This window comes from Apostichopus japonicus, chromosome 3 (assembly GCF_037975245.1).
Source record: "Apostichopus japonicus isolate 1M-3 chromosome 3, ASM3797524v1, whole genome shotgun sequence".
In the NCBI taxonomy this organism is placed as follows: domain Eukaryota; kingdom Metazoa; phylum Echinodermata; class Holothuroidea; order Aspidochirotida; family Stichopodidae; genus Apostichopus; species Apostichopus japonicus.
In genome coordinates this window covers 21,839,075-21,856,878 of record NC_092563.1, presented here as the reverse complement: position 1 = coordinate 21,856,878, position 17,804 = coordinate 21,839,075, and the positions used below count along the sequence as shown (strand labels likewise).

The 17,804-nt window shown below is 38.1% G+C and overlaps 2 protein-coding genes across 23 annotated transcripts in view; one reads left to right on the top strand and one right to left on the bottom strand.

Moving 5' to 3' along the window:
* LOC139965458 (polycystin-1-like protein 2) overlaps positions 1-6,071 on the top strand; it is a 46,236-nt gene extending 40,165 nt beyond the window's left edge. For all 22 annotated transcript variants that reach the window (XM_071967818.1, XM_071967813.1, XM_071967808.1 and 19 more), the window contains one exon: positions 97-6,071. In XM_071967818.1, the coding sequence (XP_071823919.1) occupies positions 97-1,301 (1,205 nt within the window). In that variant the 3' untranslated portion in view covers positions 1,302-6,071. The remainder of the gene's footprint in view (positions 1-96) is intronic.
* Positions 1,583-16,316, bottom strand: LOC139965462 (dnaJ homolog subfamily A member 2-like). Its single transcript, XM_071967825.1, has 10 exons — positions 15,915-16,316; positions 14,548-14,607; positions 13,259-13,364; positions 11,188-11,299; positions 10,571-10,651; positions 9,268-9,401; positions 8,735-8,877; positions 8,289-8,487; positions 7,581-7,708; positions 1,583-6,694 (listed from the first exon to the last, which is right to left on the bottom strand). The coding sequence occupies exons 1-10, from the start codon at positions 16,026-16,028 to the stop codon at positions 6,536-6,538; spliced, it is 1,236 nt and encodes a 411-aa protein (XP_071823926.1). The 5' UTR covers positions 16,029-16,316; the 3' UTR covers positions 1,583-6,535.
* Positions 16,317-17,804: the final 1,488 nt, after the last annotated feature.

The following is a 17,804-nucleotide window of genomic DNA, read 5'->3' as shown; positions in this document are numbered from 1 at the left end:
TTGATATACTTTACAAACCATGCGAAGTAAATTATTATGACGTGAAAGATGAGAGAAACCAAGTTTACAGTGTACTATATGTATCTTGATTTGTAGATGCTTGTGATGTTTTACCAGTGGTGCAGAACACAATCTCGGATTGTGGGTCTCGCTACACTTTGCAGAGTAAGGACACTAGAGGGTACAACCGCAGCTGGCACAAGTCCCAGTCGGTCACCCCCGAACAGGGCAAGCTTGACCCCTGGACCTACCGCGAGGACATCTCTCTTCCTTTCAAAGGCAAGGTCACATTTTACGATGAAGGAGGTTACGTCTGGTACTTGGGAGACACCATGGACAACGCAGAAGGACAAGTCCAACAGATGAAGCTCTCCCGTTGGCTGGATACAAACACGAGAGCGATATTTGTTGATTGGACAGTTTTCAACGCCAACATCAACATGTTTGGTGTGGTGACGTGTCTGTTGGAGACCCCAGCTGGTGGAGGTATGCTAAAGACATTCGTCATACACAGCGTGAGACTGTACCGCTCCGCCAGTAACACCAGTGTCTTCGTCACACTCTGTGAAGCGGCTTTCACCCTGAGCCTGGTTTATTACATGTACCGTAACTACCAACAATGGAAAGATCAGAGGGTGCTGTACTGGCGGAACAGTTGGAATTGGTTGGAAGTCACGATAATCGTCAATGCCCTCGTGATGATAGCTCTTTACATCACACAACTGGTCTTCGTGAAGCGCTTGTTTCAAGAATTCAGAGAACAGCCCGGCCAGTTTCACGATTTCAGACAAGGTGCAATGATGGAGAACAACCTGACATACAGCTCAGCATTCCTTGTCATATTAAGCACCATCAAGTTCCTTCACCTGCTGCGACTGAATCCCAGGATGTACCTGCTCACGTCTGTCGTTTTCAGGTCGGCTTCGGAGGTTCTGGGATTCATGTTTATGATAATACTTCTCATCTGCACATTCTCCTTATTTTTCACCCTCTACATTGGGAGTCAGTTGATGAACTATCGCAGCTTCGTCGCTTCCTTCATCACCCTGTACAACGCCATCCCGGGAAATTTTAACGTCGACGAAATTCGCCCGGTATCCAAGATTTTCGGTCCCTGGGCAACGTTTGTCTTCCAGTTTGCATCTTATTTTCTGTTCTTGGATTTACTCATTTCTGCCTTGAACGAAAATATGACGTACATTAGACGAAATCCGCAACCGTCAAAAGATGCGATCATGGGCCTGCTTCTCATATCAAAGATTCTCTCTTTCTTTGGAATTCGTAAGAAAGTTAAAACCTGATCTCTCATAGATAAGCAGAAAAGCCAGTTTATTTCACAAACGTATGGCCAGACAGGCTGATGTCACAGGTCCTATGTCACAGGTTCTACTTTAGGTCCTACTTTAAGTAAGATGTCACAGGCTCTACTTTAAGTAAGGACTTCCTCAGTATTAAAAGTTAATAGACCTTTTAATCTAAGGCTGAGAGAATCGAGCCTGTGTGACAAATCGTTCATCTCTTTCAGATTTATTTATAGACGATAGAAAAGAACAAAGACAAGGAAGAAAACATCAAGTGTGGCTGAATTTTTACTTTTATGTTACTTTTATTTCTTTAATTTACCATTAAGCCCTTAACATGTGGTGGTACATTTGCTAGTACTAAAAGTTGGATCCTAGAGGAAAACTGCAGATGTCTGAAGTTATTATGATTATATTCTGCAAAAATCAGCCCAAATCAATAAGGGGGACAAAAACCTAACCATCATCTGTGCCTTATATCAACACCTGCCCCTAACAGCTCAGAAAAATCTTGTTCCGTTTGGGAGATTTCCTAGTTTAAAAAATTGTCATGTTCCCACTAGGATCTAAAAACACCAGTGCCAATCTTTATGTCATGTTTTAGAGGTTCAATATTTGATAGATACAGCATTTGCAACACCCATCTCCTCCATTACACAAAATAACCCTTTTAGTAAACATAGACAGGAAATAATTCAAATTGGGAGCACAGTGGCTCGATGTCATATTTAGACTTGATCAAGTCTTCAACCTTGTAAGTGATGGATAGAATATGAAACCTGTGATATCTCCCAAATGGAAAACTCTTTTTCTTAGCTGTTTGTGGAGGTGGTACATGACTATTGTCTCTATCATATAGCACAAGAATGACCATGGGTCTGTCTCTCCTTTGAGACAAAGTTTCCTTTCCACATCTTTCATCTCATGAATCCAATCTCCATGCAATGAGAGATAGGACTAACAGATGCTGCTACCCCCCCCCCCCCCCCCATCTTGATATGGTTCACTAATACTAACTACTTTTGCTCCCAGTAGGTAGTCTATTACAGTGTTACTACTTAATAACCATTGAGGTACTTGCTTTTCAAGATAAATTATACTATCTATTAATACACAAAACTGCAAAGCCCCAGTCAAATGTACAAAGACTGGTCTGTATTTTATTATGTAACATATCTCTGATGGTTTTTGCTTACGTCTTGATGATGAGAACAAAAGATATGCTCTTAAATGATGAGGGTAGTGAATGAACATTGCTGAGGTAAAGATTTTCCCTTGTGACTTTCAGGTTAGATCAGATTTAGCCAGCTGAAAGTGAATTGTAAGAAAACAAAAGAAAGCAAAATATATCCAAGCTTACACATATTTTTGATATAAATTTTGTAATAGGTTTAAACAAAATCCTGGAAAGGTTTGCGCTGTGAACATAGACAACAGAATACTTGTAACACTAGAGCAAATTCAGTTACGGCTGTGAAGGAAAACTTCCAGAGAAAGGAAAAGTTACAATGCAACACTGAAATACTGCAACCTATATTGTGTATTTATTATACAATACATATACAAACTACACTAATTTCTAGAGTTACCACAGGTCCCCATTATTTGGTATTTCTGTTTTGCAATGGAATTACATTGTCCTGCAGCCATGCCACATCCCGACTTTCTGTGACGTTCACAAATAACACTGTTCTTACGACACATAAACTGAAAACCAGTGCACATGTATCGCTACACAGAAGCAAACATAATTGTTACCCAAAAGCAAGAATGATCAACCGCTGCAGATTACCTCCACAAGGTTTGACAGGAAAAGCTGTGTTACCGAGGCTACATTGTTGCCACAAGTAATAAACACTGACCAAAATATAGCTGTTTTGTAATATTACCTCTTTGGTGATGTTGGGTATAATGTCGTGTAGACCACATGGTGCAATGTCCCAATTTTCTACCAAAGAACTATGGTAACCCTAATTAAATCAGGTCACTATAACCAAATACATGCAATGCTGTAGAGTAAAGATTTCCATACTTGTGTTTAGTGCAAACTGGAGAGGTTTGCACTCCCAACAAGTCAGATTTTCACACGACTGTATGAATGAATTCAAACTGTCCAGTGCAGACAGAGACCAAGGCTTAGAGGATATGGTTTATTTAACCCTTATGCTATTATACAGGTCGCATATACAAAGCTCTAACCTCAATTCATAAAATAGCTCATAATGTAACTAGTTATAGTAATCCAGTCATGTGTGCTATGAAGACATAGCTGGCTGACATAACAACATCAAAAACTTATCCTATTAAGAAATTGCACAAATTTTTGCAATGCGACCTATTGTTTATCTTTATACTTAATCTTAATGATAGTACATAACTTTATATGACAATAAAAAAAAATTCTTAAGGAAAATTGAAAATGTACAGAAAACAAGAGTAATTGATAATCCATTTTAACAGTGTTCTCTGTAAATATTTGCAATAACTTAAACAACTTGCAAAGAAACAGTTCCCAGATACATATCAAGGACAATGCACTTGTGCAGCACAGCACTCTACATGTAATATGTGACAATTTTTCTGGTGTCAGCCAAATCATAATTTATCAAATTTGGAGCAGTCTCCACTTTAATATTTCCAAAAAATTCCATTACTCTGAGAAAAAATTATGTAGCATCAACTAAACCACAAAATTACACTTGATTCAAATCAACTGTTTGGAGCTTCCCATAGAAACGTGTGCAAAGTGAGTTTCATAATACTGACTATGTACTGAAACTGCAATGTACTTGCATCCGTCGCTTGGAAAGATTTGGTCATTTTACTTCATAAATCCATTGAGTAAATAATTTTTAATATCTTTTACATCCTTGGGAGATTTGATGCCAAGCACATCACTCTTTGAAAATGAAATCATCTCGATTAATCCTTAAGATAAATGACAACCCTGTGTTTGTACCACATGACCAATCCCATTTAAACACACCCAGTTGAAATCACAGAATAGTTCATTATTGTACAAGGACAAAATAAACACTACAAACTCCACTGTATTCATCTGGTGGGAATGATATACACAAACAACTGATGGATCAAAGACCAAAACTGAGAGATCAAAGGGGGGAAAACCATGATGGAACGTTTAAAAGTGTTACACAAACAGGTCTGGTGTAACTAATAGCACCTAAAGATATCTGTATTTTGCATATTTCAAGTGCACTTTCAGGTTGCACTCTCACCCTTCCCCACCCCCTCATCTTTCCAACTCCCCTCCATCACCATGACAAACATAAATTATGGGTAGGAATTGCTGGCTGCCATTTTGTGTTCAGACCAACAATACTACCCTTGTCAATAGCAATATTGGCTGGGATCTATATGAAATCAATATGCAGTTTAAAATTGCCAGAGCAGGTGGATAGCAATATCACCTCAGGTGTACTGAACACCAGCATGGGTATACACTGCTAACATGTAAGGTAGCTTCTGCTTACAAGACAAGATTGTTACATATACCAAATCAAAGCATTAAAGTCAGGCTAAATCTATAGTGTTGGTATGTCATAGTTCATGAAAACTCTTGTACACAAAACTTTCCTGTATCTTGCTCTTCGTATTGTTGATCTACAAAATATGTTACAAGAATGTAAATGTGCCACAAAAGCGACCTATGAAGTAATATCAATCAAAATTATTCTTTTCATAACAAGACATCCAAGAATGGATTGAGCCACATTTAACCTTGACAGTTAAAGGCAATCATGTCATTGTAAAGATGTTATTATTGAGACCTGATAATTGTTTACCGTTTGACTTTTTTTTTGACTTTTACTTTCTACTGGGGTGACTCAAGGGGTGCAGCCATGCCAGAAAGACCCTGAAGGGTTCTCATACAGGGTGATATTCTCCACCAACTGAAGAAACGTACTACTGAAAAGTTATATGCTTGGACAGCAGTTGTTTTCAACGTGACACATCAGAAGAAATTTTTATTTAAAGTCTCCATTTCAGGGTTTATCATTAAAATGTTTTTATTAAAGTTACAAAAAAGAATTCATCCTAACAGGTTTTAGTTCATTCAAAAATATATCTAACCTAGACAGCCTTTTTCTAGAAAATGAGTGATTAAAAAGCTTTTGAATGTAACTGCTAACCAAAACGAAGAAACCCTGCCAACCCACAGTGTTAAGCATTCTCTGCATGTTCAATATAGCCTCAGAATCAGGGCAGTATGAATGAAAAGATAACAACTGCAACTACTGATATGACAATAACTCCTTAGTTCTACAAAGAGATCACTCCATAAACCCTGTGGTATGACTGAGCTTATCAACACAAGTTAGCATCAAACTGAAATACTCTCCATCTTTCACTTGTCAAGTAGACATACAGATGGGTGTGGTTAAGTAAGATCAGGATACTACCAGACCGTTTGAAAATTTCAAACAGTGCAATACCTGACCACAAAGGAACTTTTAATAACTACCATTGACATACATCCACTGATATCCTACTATTTTTGGACAATCTGCATTGTAGGGGTAATAGAACTTTGTTTTTGAAACCCAAGACCTGTCAAGATTTTAAGACTCCTGGTTTTAGCTTTCCTGATGAAAGAGATTCTTCCTACCTTTAGTGCAATGCTATCACCACACAGACTTAGACAGCCTTTAATAATAAAATATCTATTATTTCCTTACTCTGAAGAGAAGGCTATGTCATACAAACTTAAAGACCATTTAATAAAAGAAATGGAAAAAAAAAGAGAGAATTGAGATAAAAAAGGATAACAAGAGGACGTTGACAAATATTGAACACATTGAGATGTCCTCAAATCATGAAATGAATAATGCTTGTGCTCTTCTCGCCAATACAATGCTGATAAACTAAGGTTAATCTGCATCATTGTAACTGGTGATATTCTTACAAGCACACACACTGACATTATCTGTTACATCAAATAGACACTTATTCTTTCCTGTTCCAACTGCATTAATCACCAATCACATACAGACAGAACTCTTCTCAAAACTACTACAAATTTTGTAAACTGTTAATAATGTTGACCATTCTATAACGAAAAGAAGATTAATCCACATCTCTCTGTTTTTGCCTTTTCCTAAAGAACAGTTTTGCAAACGTGCGCCGTATTCTGGTTAGAGAGGTTCGTAAGGTTAAGGGTGGGGTGTTGGAAAGGACAAGGGGAATGCCTTGCCTTTACCAATCTGATGAGTTCACTGGTGAGCACACTGGACGTGTTGTGCCCCGCCCTGGTGTTCCTCATCCTCATCGTAGGCGTTGGAACTGCCCCGAGAAAATTCCTCTAAATGAATGGCTTCCGCGTCTTGACCAATCTTCACCGTTTCTCTCGGAGGGAGTATGGACTCTAATTGCTGTGTGTGAGAAAGGAAATGTTACAAATCCTGTGGAAAATAACAGCTCCAATTTTTCAAAAATTTCAATATTGCTTCTTTTCTCTTTTTTTATAGGTCTTTTGCTCGATAAAATAAATACAAGAAATTGCCATAGAAGTCACAGTATTTGATACCATTAGCATTTTGTATGAAAATAGTCTGTGTGACAGAATGTCAAGAAAGGAATCTGACTCATACATTACTTGCTAATTAACCTTCATCTGATAAAAAAATAATGGCACATGGCTATCTTTAGCTTTCTTTAGTCGTATCAATTACTACTTTATTGGGAGTGATGTTGCATTTGAAGGGTAAATAAAGTAGGAATTTGAATCTTGATATGTTAAGAGTGCTACCATTTATTAATATGGTTGTCAAGGTATTCTCCTTTGAAATATATTTGATCTCTGGAATGCTACTTTAAAGAATAACTTGCAGCGATGACCTCAGCCGCACAATACAGACCGTAATGTCAATGTTAATATATTGTTTCGAACATTTCAGAACATGTCCTATTAGCTTGACAAATCAATAAATCCTTGACAAATGTTGGAATGCATTTTGAAACATGCTATTTCAGGACAAGAAAATATTTTGGGGAATTTCTTTTCCAATATCAAATTCTGTGCAATGCATCTGAGGAACTGACCTCCTAATGGATGATGTGAAAGACTAAGTAAGTTCATCTTCATTAACTGACAAAGCTCAGATGTATCAAGGTACACTTCCAAAGGAGACAAGGGATATATATATACTTTTTTGTCTTTTTCAACCTTCTACAATTTTGTATGGACTGCAATAATCCTTTAAGGTAGAGATACATAGTAGAGATAGGATGATAACTTCATACATTCATGTAACATACCATTAATTCTTCCTCTGGCTTGAAGTACTTCTCTGGGAATTTGACATCAAAGTGAATGATGAGATCTCCTTTGCTGAGCGGGTTTTTAACCATTGGCATACCCTCACCCTCTACTACTTTCAAAGATCCTGAAAATGACAAAAAAGCCCCAAATAATTACAAACTATAACTGAGGAAGTCACAAGAAACTTTAATCCCAGGAGATGCTTGAAGCTTCTTTTTTTTCTAATCCCTCACTAATGAATAAATCATTCTCTTGAAATGTTTTTTTAAATGAATATGGATTTCAAGTAAAATGTTAGTAGGGGGTAACAATGCTCATTGGATAGAGGAAACCAAAGTTGACATAAAGCGTCTGCTATCAGAGCAACGTGTTACCACGGTAACATGACATTTGAGACAAGGTTACAACCCGGCCATAAGCACACCGTCCATGACGTTGGTTACCATTATGAGTCTAGCATGGTAAATTAAGACCAGAGTCAGGGATGGCATGCTGGATACAAACCATTGAACCCAATGGCCAGCAACAAGGTTAAGTTTTTAAGAATATGCTAAATTCAAAAAATTTAAAAAAATTTAAACTTTTTTAAAAAAATCATTAATTTGAACAATCAAATAATTCTTGTCCATATCATGAAATGTCTTTCTTTAGAGAGAGAGAGAGAGAGTATATTTTCCTTGACAACAAAGCATCAGGCCTCTCACCTGGGTGGATGATATTTCCAGGAGGGTTAGTCACCAGCAGTTCCCGATCATCCAGATGCTTCAATGTGAACTGGAAACCGCACAGAGCCTCGGTCAGACCTATCGTCTTTTTGAGCACAAGATTACTACCGTTACGTTTGAAAGTTTCGTGTTCCTTCTCGACTAACACAATTATTATATCTCCAGGCTCCAGACCGGGCTGAAAAGAATTCGTACATGAAAATGATGATGTGTAAAGTACACGTGATCAAAAAACCAGCTGGACAAGAACAAAGGCAAATTTTCTGATAGTCAAAAAAAAAAAAAAAAAATTCTGATAGATGGAATATGGCTTACAAGTCCTATGCTCTAATAACTGTGTTATGCAACTCCTGTAAGTTTAGACCCCCAAATTATGGGGGCCAGGGCAATGCCAGCAGGACCCTTGCAGACGACAAAATGCTCACCTGTTGATCCCCTTCTCCTCTGAATGGTATTTTCTGTCCTTCCTTCATTCCTGGTTCTACATGTACCTCTAAAATCTTGCTCTCTTCTACTACTTTCTTTCCATTGCAGTTCTTGCACTTGTCCCTGTCATTGATACATTCACCTGCAAGAAAAATTCCACACTGCGGGTGTCAACCAAAACTGGTCACGATACAGGGTTATGGGCACATGTTACTGCACGACGTACCCCACCTAACATACACCTCAGTCGTGGTAGGGGGAATATCCTCATGGATGTGACGGGTCCACCACAGAAACCAAGAATACCTACGCAGAATGACTGCCATTTGCAACTCCATGAAACAAAGAGATGTACAGAAGTCAAAACTAAACAGCAGACAGGACCAATCGCACCACTTTATTATGTACCTCCCATCCTACTGATTATATTCAACTTCAACCCCCACCCCCGCACAACCCCCCCCTCCTGTCCCCCACTCCCCACAGATAGCAAACATACATCCCAGCCTGGTGAGGTTGGAAATCTGCTTACCCTCTCCATCACAATCAGTACAATGACTCTGCATCTGTTGTACCATTCCTGGGCCCAGCTGTCTGATGGTTACCTTCACACCGCGCCCGTGACACGTCCTACAGGTCTGCGTCGCCCCAGCTTTGCCACCGCGACTGAAATATCAAATCAAGGATATCAAAGATAAAAACATAGAACTAGGAAAGAAAGATGTCTCTCACAACCACTGATCTGTCCGTCTTTACATTCTCTTATAACAAACATGGGTAATTTTTTTTATTCCATTGATGGCCATGGGCATTGTCCTTTTGTGACAGCCATGGGCACTGTTCTTCACAAATGGCCACTAACATTGTGATTGTTCCTATTTCAGTCATGGCTAATGCTCTTTTATTAATTCAGGGGCTGGAAATAAGGCTTGGTGAGGGCAAGGCCATTTAGCTAGAACTGTGACTTATGAATTTGAAAAGGGGGGGGGGGGGTGGAGGCACCAATGCCATCAAGTAGGACACCAAGGCGAAACATTATTTGGCAATAGGGCACCAAGGCCAAAACAAGTTCTGTTGCTAAACAGTCAAGAAAACATCAGTATTAGCTTAATGTGATTTTATGAGTATTGAGCAGAACATATTACACATACTACTGGTTTGTTCAATCATGTTTTTAACTCTGCCAAAATAATGTAAAATCACTTACTATGAAAAAACACATACATGACTCATAGTTTGATATTTATACTTGATCGTTATCTTGTGGAAAATTATTTTGTGGACTTTATGATTTTGCAGAACGGTTTTCATGAACCTACTTGGCATTGCATTCAAGTGAGAGAGCACAGCGGCCAAAGAATTTAGGCATGACAGCCTTTGTGGCCTCTGATGATAGGTCTTTTCATAGGGTACCATGGCCGACCTCAAATATACGACAGCCATGGCCTTTGCTTATTTCCAGGCTTGAAATTCCCAGGCTAATTGTTTCTAATATCAGTTTACCGGCTGTTGCAGCTATGGTTAACTCCACAAACGCTGTTCTCTGATCAATATTTCATACAAATAAGCAGCACTGTAATTAATACTTGATGCAGCGCAATATCATGTGTACACGTAACTTCAGTAGGTTGATATCCATCAGGGGGGCAATGGGTGCATCCAAATTGTCTGGTGTATGGTATTATTTCTCTTTTGAGGTGGCGACAAAGACAAAGAAGAATGTCCAATCTTTAATAAATAATAATATTATGCAGAGAATGTATGCAACATCCATTCATATTTTTTAAAGGCAACTTACTGGTAAACAATGAGGGGGTATGTTGTGAGGTACTCACCCTTTACAAGATGCACATATCACATTCTTCTTAAGTTGAAGTTTGGATGTTTTGCCGTTATATAAATCTTCCAACGATACTCTATTGAAAAAAGGAAGATGACAGATCCAATTGGTCAGAAGTGTACAAAATGAGGAGAAGGAGTAAGAAAATCAGTTGGAGGGAGGAGAACCACTTTTTTATTCTTTGGGTAGAGGGCTAGGGAGTGAAAGAAATGTGAAAGCAGTTAGGCAAATGATAGCAAATGAAGTCCGTAGACTGGACCACATTGGGAGGGGCAACATACCCATTGTCCTTGCACCTGACCAATGCATACGCCTAATTTTGGGGAATTAATTAACCAAACTGTTGATTCAGACTGCCTGAAGAACAACTAGGATATTCAGACTTGATGGTAAATAAATACAATATCAGACCTTACACAAACTGATAGCAAAGTTTTCCACTCTGTACAACCAATAATGTTTTCATCAAGTTTAACTGATATTAAATGTGTTAAGTGTATATAACAGGAATATTGAATATTCATGAAATCACTGGGCAGAATATGTCATATTGAGCCCTACTGCACTGTCAGCTTTTGTTGTAGAATGATAAAATTTAAAGCAATAACTTACTTTAATCGATGAACCATGTCTTGCCCTTTCCTTGGTCTACGAGATCCACCAAATCCACCTCCGCCACCAAACAGGCCTCCTCCGAAGAAATGTGAGAAAATGTCCTCCATACCTGTCGGAGAAATGTCGTCATGTAGCGTAGTGTGAAATGATGCATCTAGGCCTATAACAACACCATTTATATACAATGATGATGTGCAAAGGAAGGGCAATTCATTTTCATTTGGCACATCATCATCCTTTCAATACAATGTTGTGTTAATATCAGATTGATTCAGTAAAGCTCATTTAAGGTAAACATGCTTCCACCATACTTGCATAGCCAAAATTTACAGAAGACAAAGTGTGGTAGCAAACCAAATGCACTCCCACAGCTTTATACTTGGGAGACAAGTAACATTAAAGCAGCATTTGCGTCCTCGACTACGATATTTCTCAACCTCACTGACTCCACTATGCCATAACGACATACATAACTAGCTTATCTATTTATATTTTACATCAAATGGTGGCATAAAAGTCGAATAAATTGCAACTTTCAACTTTGTTGTTCTCCAAGATATTTTCCGTTGAGAACCCAATAAACCTCGCCCATAATATGAATATTTAAACACTACGAACGTTATTGACAGATACGTAATATTACACCATGCTTGATTTGTGTACAGTCTATATAGCAGTTGTACCAGGGAGTTGCATAACAACTCCCAACACAAAGTCTTGAATCTATTTTTAGCAACGGCTCATAACTAAACCTGCATCTCTGATTGGTTGATTGGTTGAATTCAAACTAGCGGGTTTGGGAACTGAATGCGATTAATATTGTATGTGGAATACTCGCCAACTAACATTGTTTGCAGGGAAAAACTTGGCTTATATCTTAATTTGCTGTTTTGTGATTTGATGTATGTAAAAAACTCGATGGACATGTCAAAAAAGTAGAAAACGGCGACCAAACGCAAAATGCTCATGAATAAACATGCTATTCACTGATTGGTGGAATTCTAACTAGTGGATTTGGAGATATGAAAACTTTGTCGAGGACACTTTTACTCGTTATCGATATAAATTGTTAATTACTCGCTAATTTACGCTCTTGGCAGGGTGAAACTTGGATGGTATCTTAGTTTGCTGTTTTATGATTGATACATGTAAAAAAATCGATGCACATGTAAAAAAAGGTGGAAAAAAGCGACCCAATGCAAAATGCTGCTTTAAACAAAGTTGACGGTGATGTGAAAAATGCAATTAACGCTGACTTAACCTTTCTGTGTTTAAACACTACTTCAGCAGGTTGAACAGAACACTTCAAAAGATGTGAAAGTGTGAAAAAAGAGATGTGCAACAAGTCAATGGTAATAGGAATCTGTGCAACAGAGGGTACATGGTAATGTTTATATACTAATCCATGTCTAACCATTGTCTACTGTATCTACTCATGTATGTAGGATATAAATTAGATATTAAACATAAGCCCAGGCTGTGTAGTTCAAAAGTATTTATTTTATTCATCTGCTCACCTGAGGGATCATAACATGCTAATTGTACAACTTACTGAAGAACAACACTGAAATTACTGAATGACATTAATCACCGTTATCTCTTTCCCCCTTTTCCACCAAAAGCAGGACATGAAACTTTTCAGTTTAGAGTTGTGCCAAGTCAAAGTGCACTGTTTCATCATTACATATTGCAGCATTTAGATTTCTATATAATATATATAAGATGAAACTTATGAACTTTTACCATCATCTTGATATTGATAACTTATCAGTTGAAAGTAACTGTACACGTGTTATACCCATTGTCCCTTTCCCAAATAGAATTGTTCAAGTTCTCTCCCCATCCCCTTGCTCCAGGTATGTACTCCCTCCCCCCCCCTTCCCATCCATCCCACCACACACAGTTCTAGATATGGCAATATACTGATTATAAAGAAGCCATAGGCAATTTGATACCAGATTTTGGTAACTGTCCTTGGTTTTGCCAGTTTGCGGTTACTGCTATGTTTTTTATGTTTCCTATAGAGCCTAATATTAAATACAAATGTATCATTGATCCATATGCTTACCTCCATCTGATCCTCCGTCCTTTAAAGCATCTAAACCATAATGATCATAAGTCTGCCTCTTCTCCGGGTCGGACAGAACTTCATATGCGAAACTGACCTCTTTGAACTGTACAAGAAATACAAGGAATGAATATTCTAAATAACAACAATACATGGCACACAAAGAAAGGAAACAGAGGGTTTAGAGACATGGCATCATTATACTGATGATTTACTTAGAACTAACAAACAGTAGTTTGATATATTGCAGCCTGGACGAATCATGCAACCAGACCGATTCAAATTTCTACTTTGTCCTTTCTTTCTACAATTCAGTTTCACTGAACTGGAAAGCCAGCTGGCTAACAGTGGTCATTCCTTGCCACGGCTTGTATGAGAACATAAACCAGTAACACTAAGAACAAGTTTCTTGTACAAAGGCAGATCATACCTATCAGGTAGGAAGTTCAGTCCTTTACTTTTGATCTTATCATACAAACACAGTGTTTTCAGACCTAGATATTAACCTGGAATGTACTCCAACAAAAGATGCACCTCTTGAGTTATTGGGTACATGCTAACAAAATTCTACAATGTTGACCTCTTTGGACCTCAGATAACCCTTTATCATCACAGAAAAGAATATGGACCTTGTACTCAATAAGGTGGATCATATGTTCCAAGTATGACACTCATCCAACCCTTACTTTAGGGTTTATCATGTTCACAATGTTTCAAATTTTTGAGCTCCACTGACCTAAAACAAACTTTGACATCTACCAGTTTCAATAGGAACCTTGCAGTCACCAAGGATGAGCTACATACCACGTATGAAGTGCAACCAAGCAGCAGTATTTTGAGTTATCATGTATACAGAGTTTTCACACTTTTATCCCTGTTGACCCCAATACTTTAACCTCTACAATTTCGATAGTGTTCTTGTACAATCCCACCGAGCTGGACCTACATTCCAAGTTGAAGTTCAACGAAGATGTACTTTCTGAATTATTGTGTTTAAAAGGTTTCTAGACTTTGATCTATATTGACTGCAAATTACCTTTGACCTCCACCTATTTCAGGATTCTTTTACTCAACAATGGTTACCTGCATACTAAGTATGACGTTCAAGAAAGATCTTCTCAGACTTTGAACTCTGTTGACCCACATAAGATGGATCCACATTCCAAGTGTGAAGTTAGTTCACCCTAAACTCTTTGAGTTACCATGTTTACAAGTAGGTATCAAAGACATACCACCATATCATTGTTCTTCACCAATTCACCACCTTTACAGATGGTTCAATAACTCACCTTTTCTTCATTCCCTGGATGCTTGTCAGGATGATTCTCTTTAGCCAATTTTCTATAAGCCTGCCAAGATAACAGATGAGAAAACATAGTACTGGTGCAATAAGCTCTAATGGTTGGTATCAACTCCCTACTGTGGACTATATGCTTGTTAGGTCACAGCACTTCACCCACCAGCAGTGAGGATTCACCCAGCAGCAATGTGCATCCATCCAGCAGCAGTGGGAATAAGCATCAATATTTAGGGAATGGTAGCTTCTGTTTCATAATTCTCCAGGCAATGTGAATACCACACTTACTAATTACCTAGCTGTTAGAGGAACTATCATCTCAAGATTGACTCTACCAAGTTATTTAAATTAGATGCAATCTCCGATGCTCTTTTACCAATCTAACAGCACCTGCACACCACGTTGAACGCTCAGAGGAATAATTTTTTTTTATGAAGTTTACTTTCATGCAGCTCTGATGATCAAATTGGTTCAAACCCTACTGTAACTGCATCTGCGCCTTCATGTCAGGTTAGAGACCCAGTGGACTTCAGTACACATCAGCATGGAGGCATCTCTGGACATCTATGGAGGCATCTCTGGACATCTCCGGAGAGGTATTCAATAGCAGCCCAGCCTTTTTCAAATTTAGATACCATTCACAATACTAACTCAGGCAGGAACCCTCTGAACGAGTGTCTTACGTAAACTGATTATTTTAATATGGCAGAGTTGAAAGAAGAAACTAAGGTAGATTAGTCCCACTTGGGCTACAAAACATTTCCAGCCAATTGCCAACAAAAAGCTTCACGTCAGAGATTAAATCCAGTTTAACAATTCTGGATGTCAATATTTACATCTAGAACAATGGCCACCATCTTGTTTGGAGGGAAGGCATATATGATACTGTATAAATTCTCATAGCCTGAGCCGTATTTTACTAATACTAGGGCCTAGGCCTATGTAAAAATGCCTCCCAAATTTTGATCGTGACCATGGCTAGGCTAGACTAAATATCAATTTCAATTTTTTTTCTCATATGCTTGTACGAGTTAATGGTGCACTAGAAAAACAAAAGAGACTGTTAATTAAGCTAGTGATCATGTAAACAGAAACAAAATAGGCTAGCTTACGGAAAAATTAAATAGCCTAGACAACTTCAAAGTTCAAGTTCTTCATTGGTCGTTTTCTACTCATCAGATTGGGTATTGTGGCCATAGGACTTATAAGTAGGTTTAGTAACGCGTACTCATTACCACTGCTTTAAATATGACGATAGATACTGAACGTAGGATAGGATTGCTATGCGAGTCCTAAGTTCTAAGACATAGGCCTACGTTGAACGAAGTATGGAGTAGGCTAGGCTTACGTAAGGCTTACCTTTTTCAATTCGGCATCAGTGCAGTTTCTTGATACGCCTAACAAATCGTATAATTTGTTATCAGTAGACTGTGGTCTCGCTCCCATTCCTCCAAACGGATGGAAAAATGCCATTTTGATATGAATTAATTTTTTGACAAAATGTTCTACTGTAGGTTTTGAAAGAATTATAATAAGATCCTCTTCATCATTTAGGACAAGGAACTGCACGTTTGTAATGTGTGTCTGTGGTATGGTACAGAAGGTAACACATGCGTTAGAATCGCTATAGCTAGGTTGCCGGTGTAGATAACACTGTACTCTATAGACAAATTGTAATTCGGTGATTGACGACAATGGGAAAATCCACAATTACACTCCAAGAGGTTCGAGACACCGAAATTCTGTGGTTTCGAGAAGGCTCTTTGCCAGATGGCATATTAATACATTTATAATTTAAATTTTAGATATAAATACACATTAAAAACCTACGAGATTGTAGAAAATATCAAGTTAAATGTTTTAAATAAATTCTTCTTATTACTGAGATATATTTCATTTTTGCCAAACATTGACGACTTCTTGTTTCTTCTGGTTTCATAAAACTCAGGGAGCGTTACAACATTAATAATCACTGGTTTATGGAAAGCCGTTTTGCCAACTGTATTAATTTCAAATGCACTGTTTCCAATTGTCTGAAACCATGATTTTATATACCTGAATTGGAAATTTAAATGTCTGAGTTTGATTTTCCGGATATTCGAAAGATCTTTTCTGTTTTTTTTAGATACAAAGTAGTGTGGTGTATTCACTTTATAACACTAAATCATGCACAATTAAGCATTTGAAGTTTTCGATTTTAGTGATATTACTCAACACAGTGTCACAAAGGAGATATATGATCAAGTGACTTCAAGAAAATATTAAACAGAGCATGGAGTGGTCCTATAAAACTTGGTTAGAAAAACAAATATAAAGCCTGGAAAGACAATTAAATTGTAATGGTCTGTCTTCATGTCTTCATGTATGACAGAGAAATGACTGCACTTCGTTCTTAACCAATTAAACGAATAAAGAACAAAATTGTTTTCTCATGAAAAGAACAAGGTACAAGAAGAATAAGGGACCCGAACCCGGCATGTGCTTCTTTTACCGTGTTGGTTTATATGTGTTTCAAATAAAAGATTTCTTCATCTTTTTTAATTAAAGGCATTGAAGACTCGCCCCAAACCGCGTGCCACCATCTAAAAAAGTTAACTTTCCGTTCGGCTTGCAAGTGAAGTTTTTTTTTCGTGTCGCTACAAAATGCAGACAGTAATGGAACGTGATACCTAGTTATCTTTTATCTAGACCTGAGATATCGGCATCGCTACTATGTACACTGTGTTGTGGGTATCGACCGTAGCTGCATGTATTGACTGTGCACAAGTTTTTAATTGCCGATGGTAGCAAGCTGCGTGTGTATTTTCTGGGATCGATGGTGGTGTCTAACACTTCTGTTACATATAATTCGAAAATAGGTCAGATTACGGCATGAGACGCTTCTTTGTACGCGAGTCTTCAATGCCTTTAAGTGAGATGTCTGTGTTGTCAGACCGTTAGCGAGTGGCAAATCTGCAATAACAAGTTTACGTCGGGTAATGTTATATTGACTTTGAATATGTTATAGAGAGTTCATTTGACACAGAGACACGAACAGGTGTGTTGCGTAGCGGTTGTGCTAGACATCTAGCAGCTGCTATTCATAGCGCAGATGCGGTGTGGCATGGTCAGCATGAGTTGTGAAATTACACAGGGCGTAGCAATAGCGCCCCGAGAAAACTGTATTTTGCATTTAGTTAGCGACTGTTGATATTTTACAGTTAACCAACACCTACGGAGCTCCGCTAATATTTTGCTGTGTATAACCAT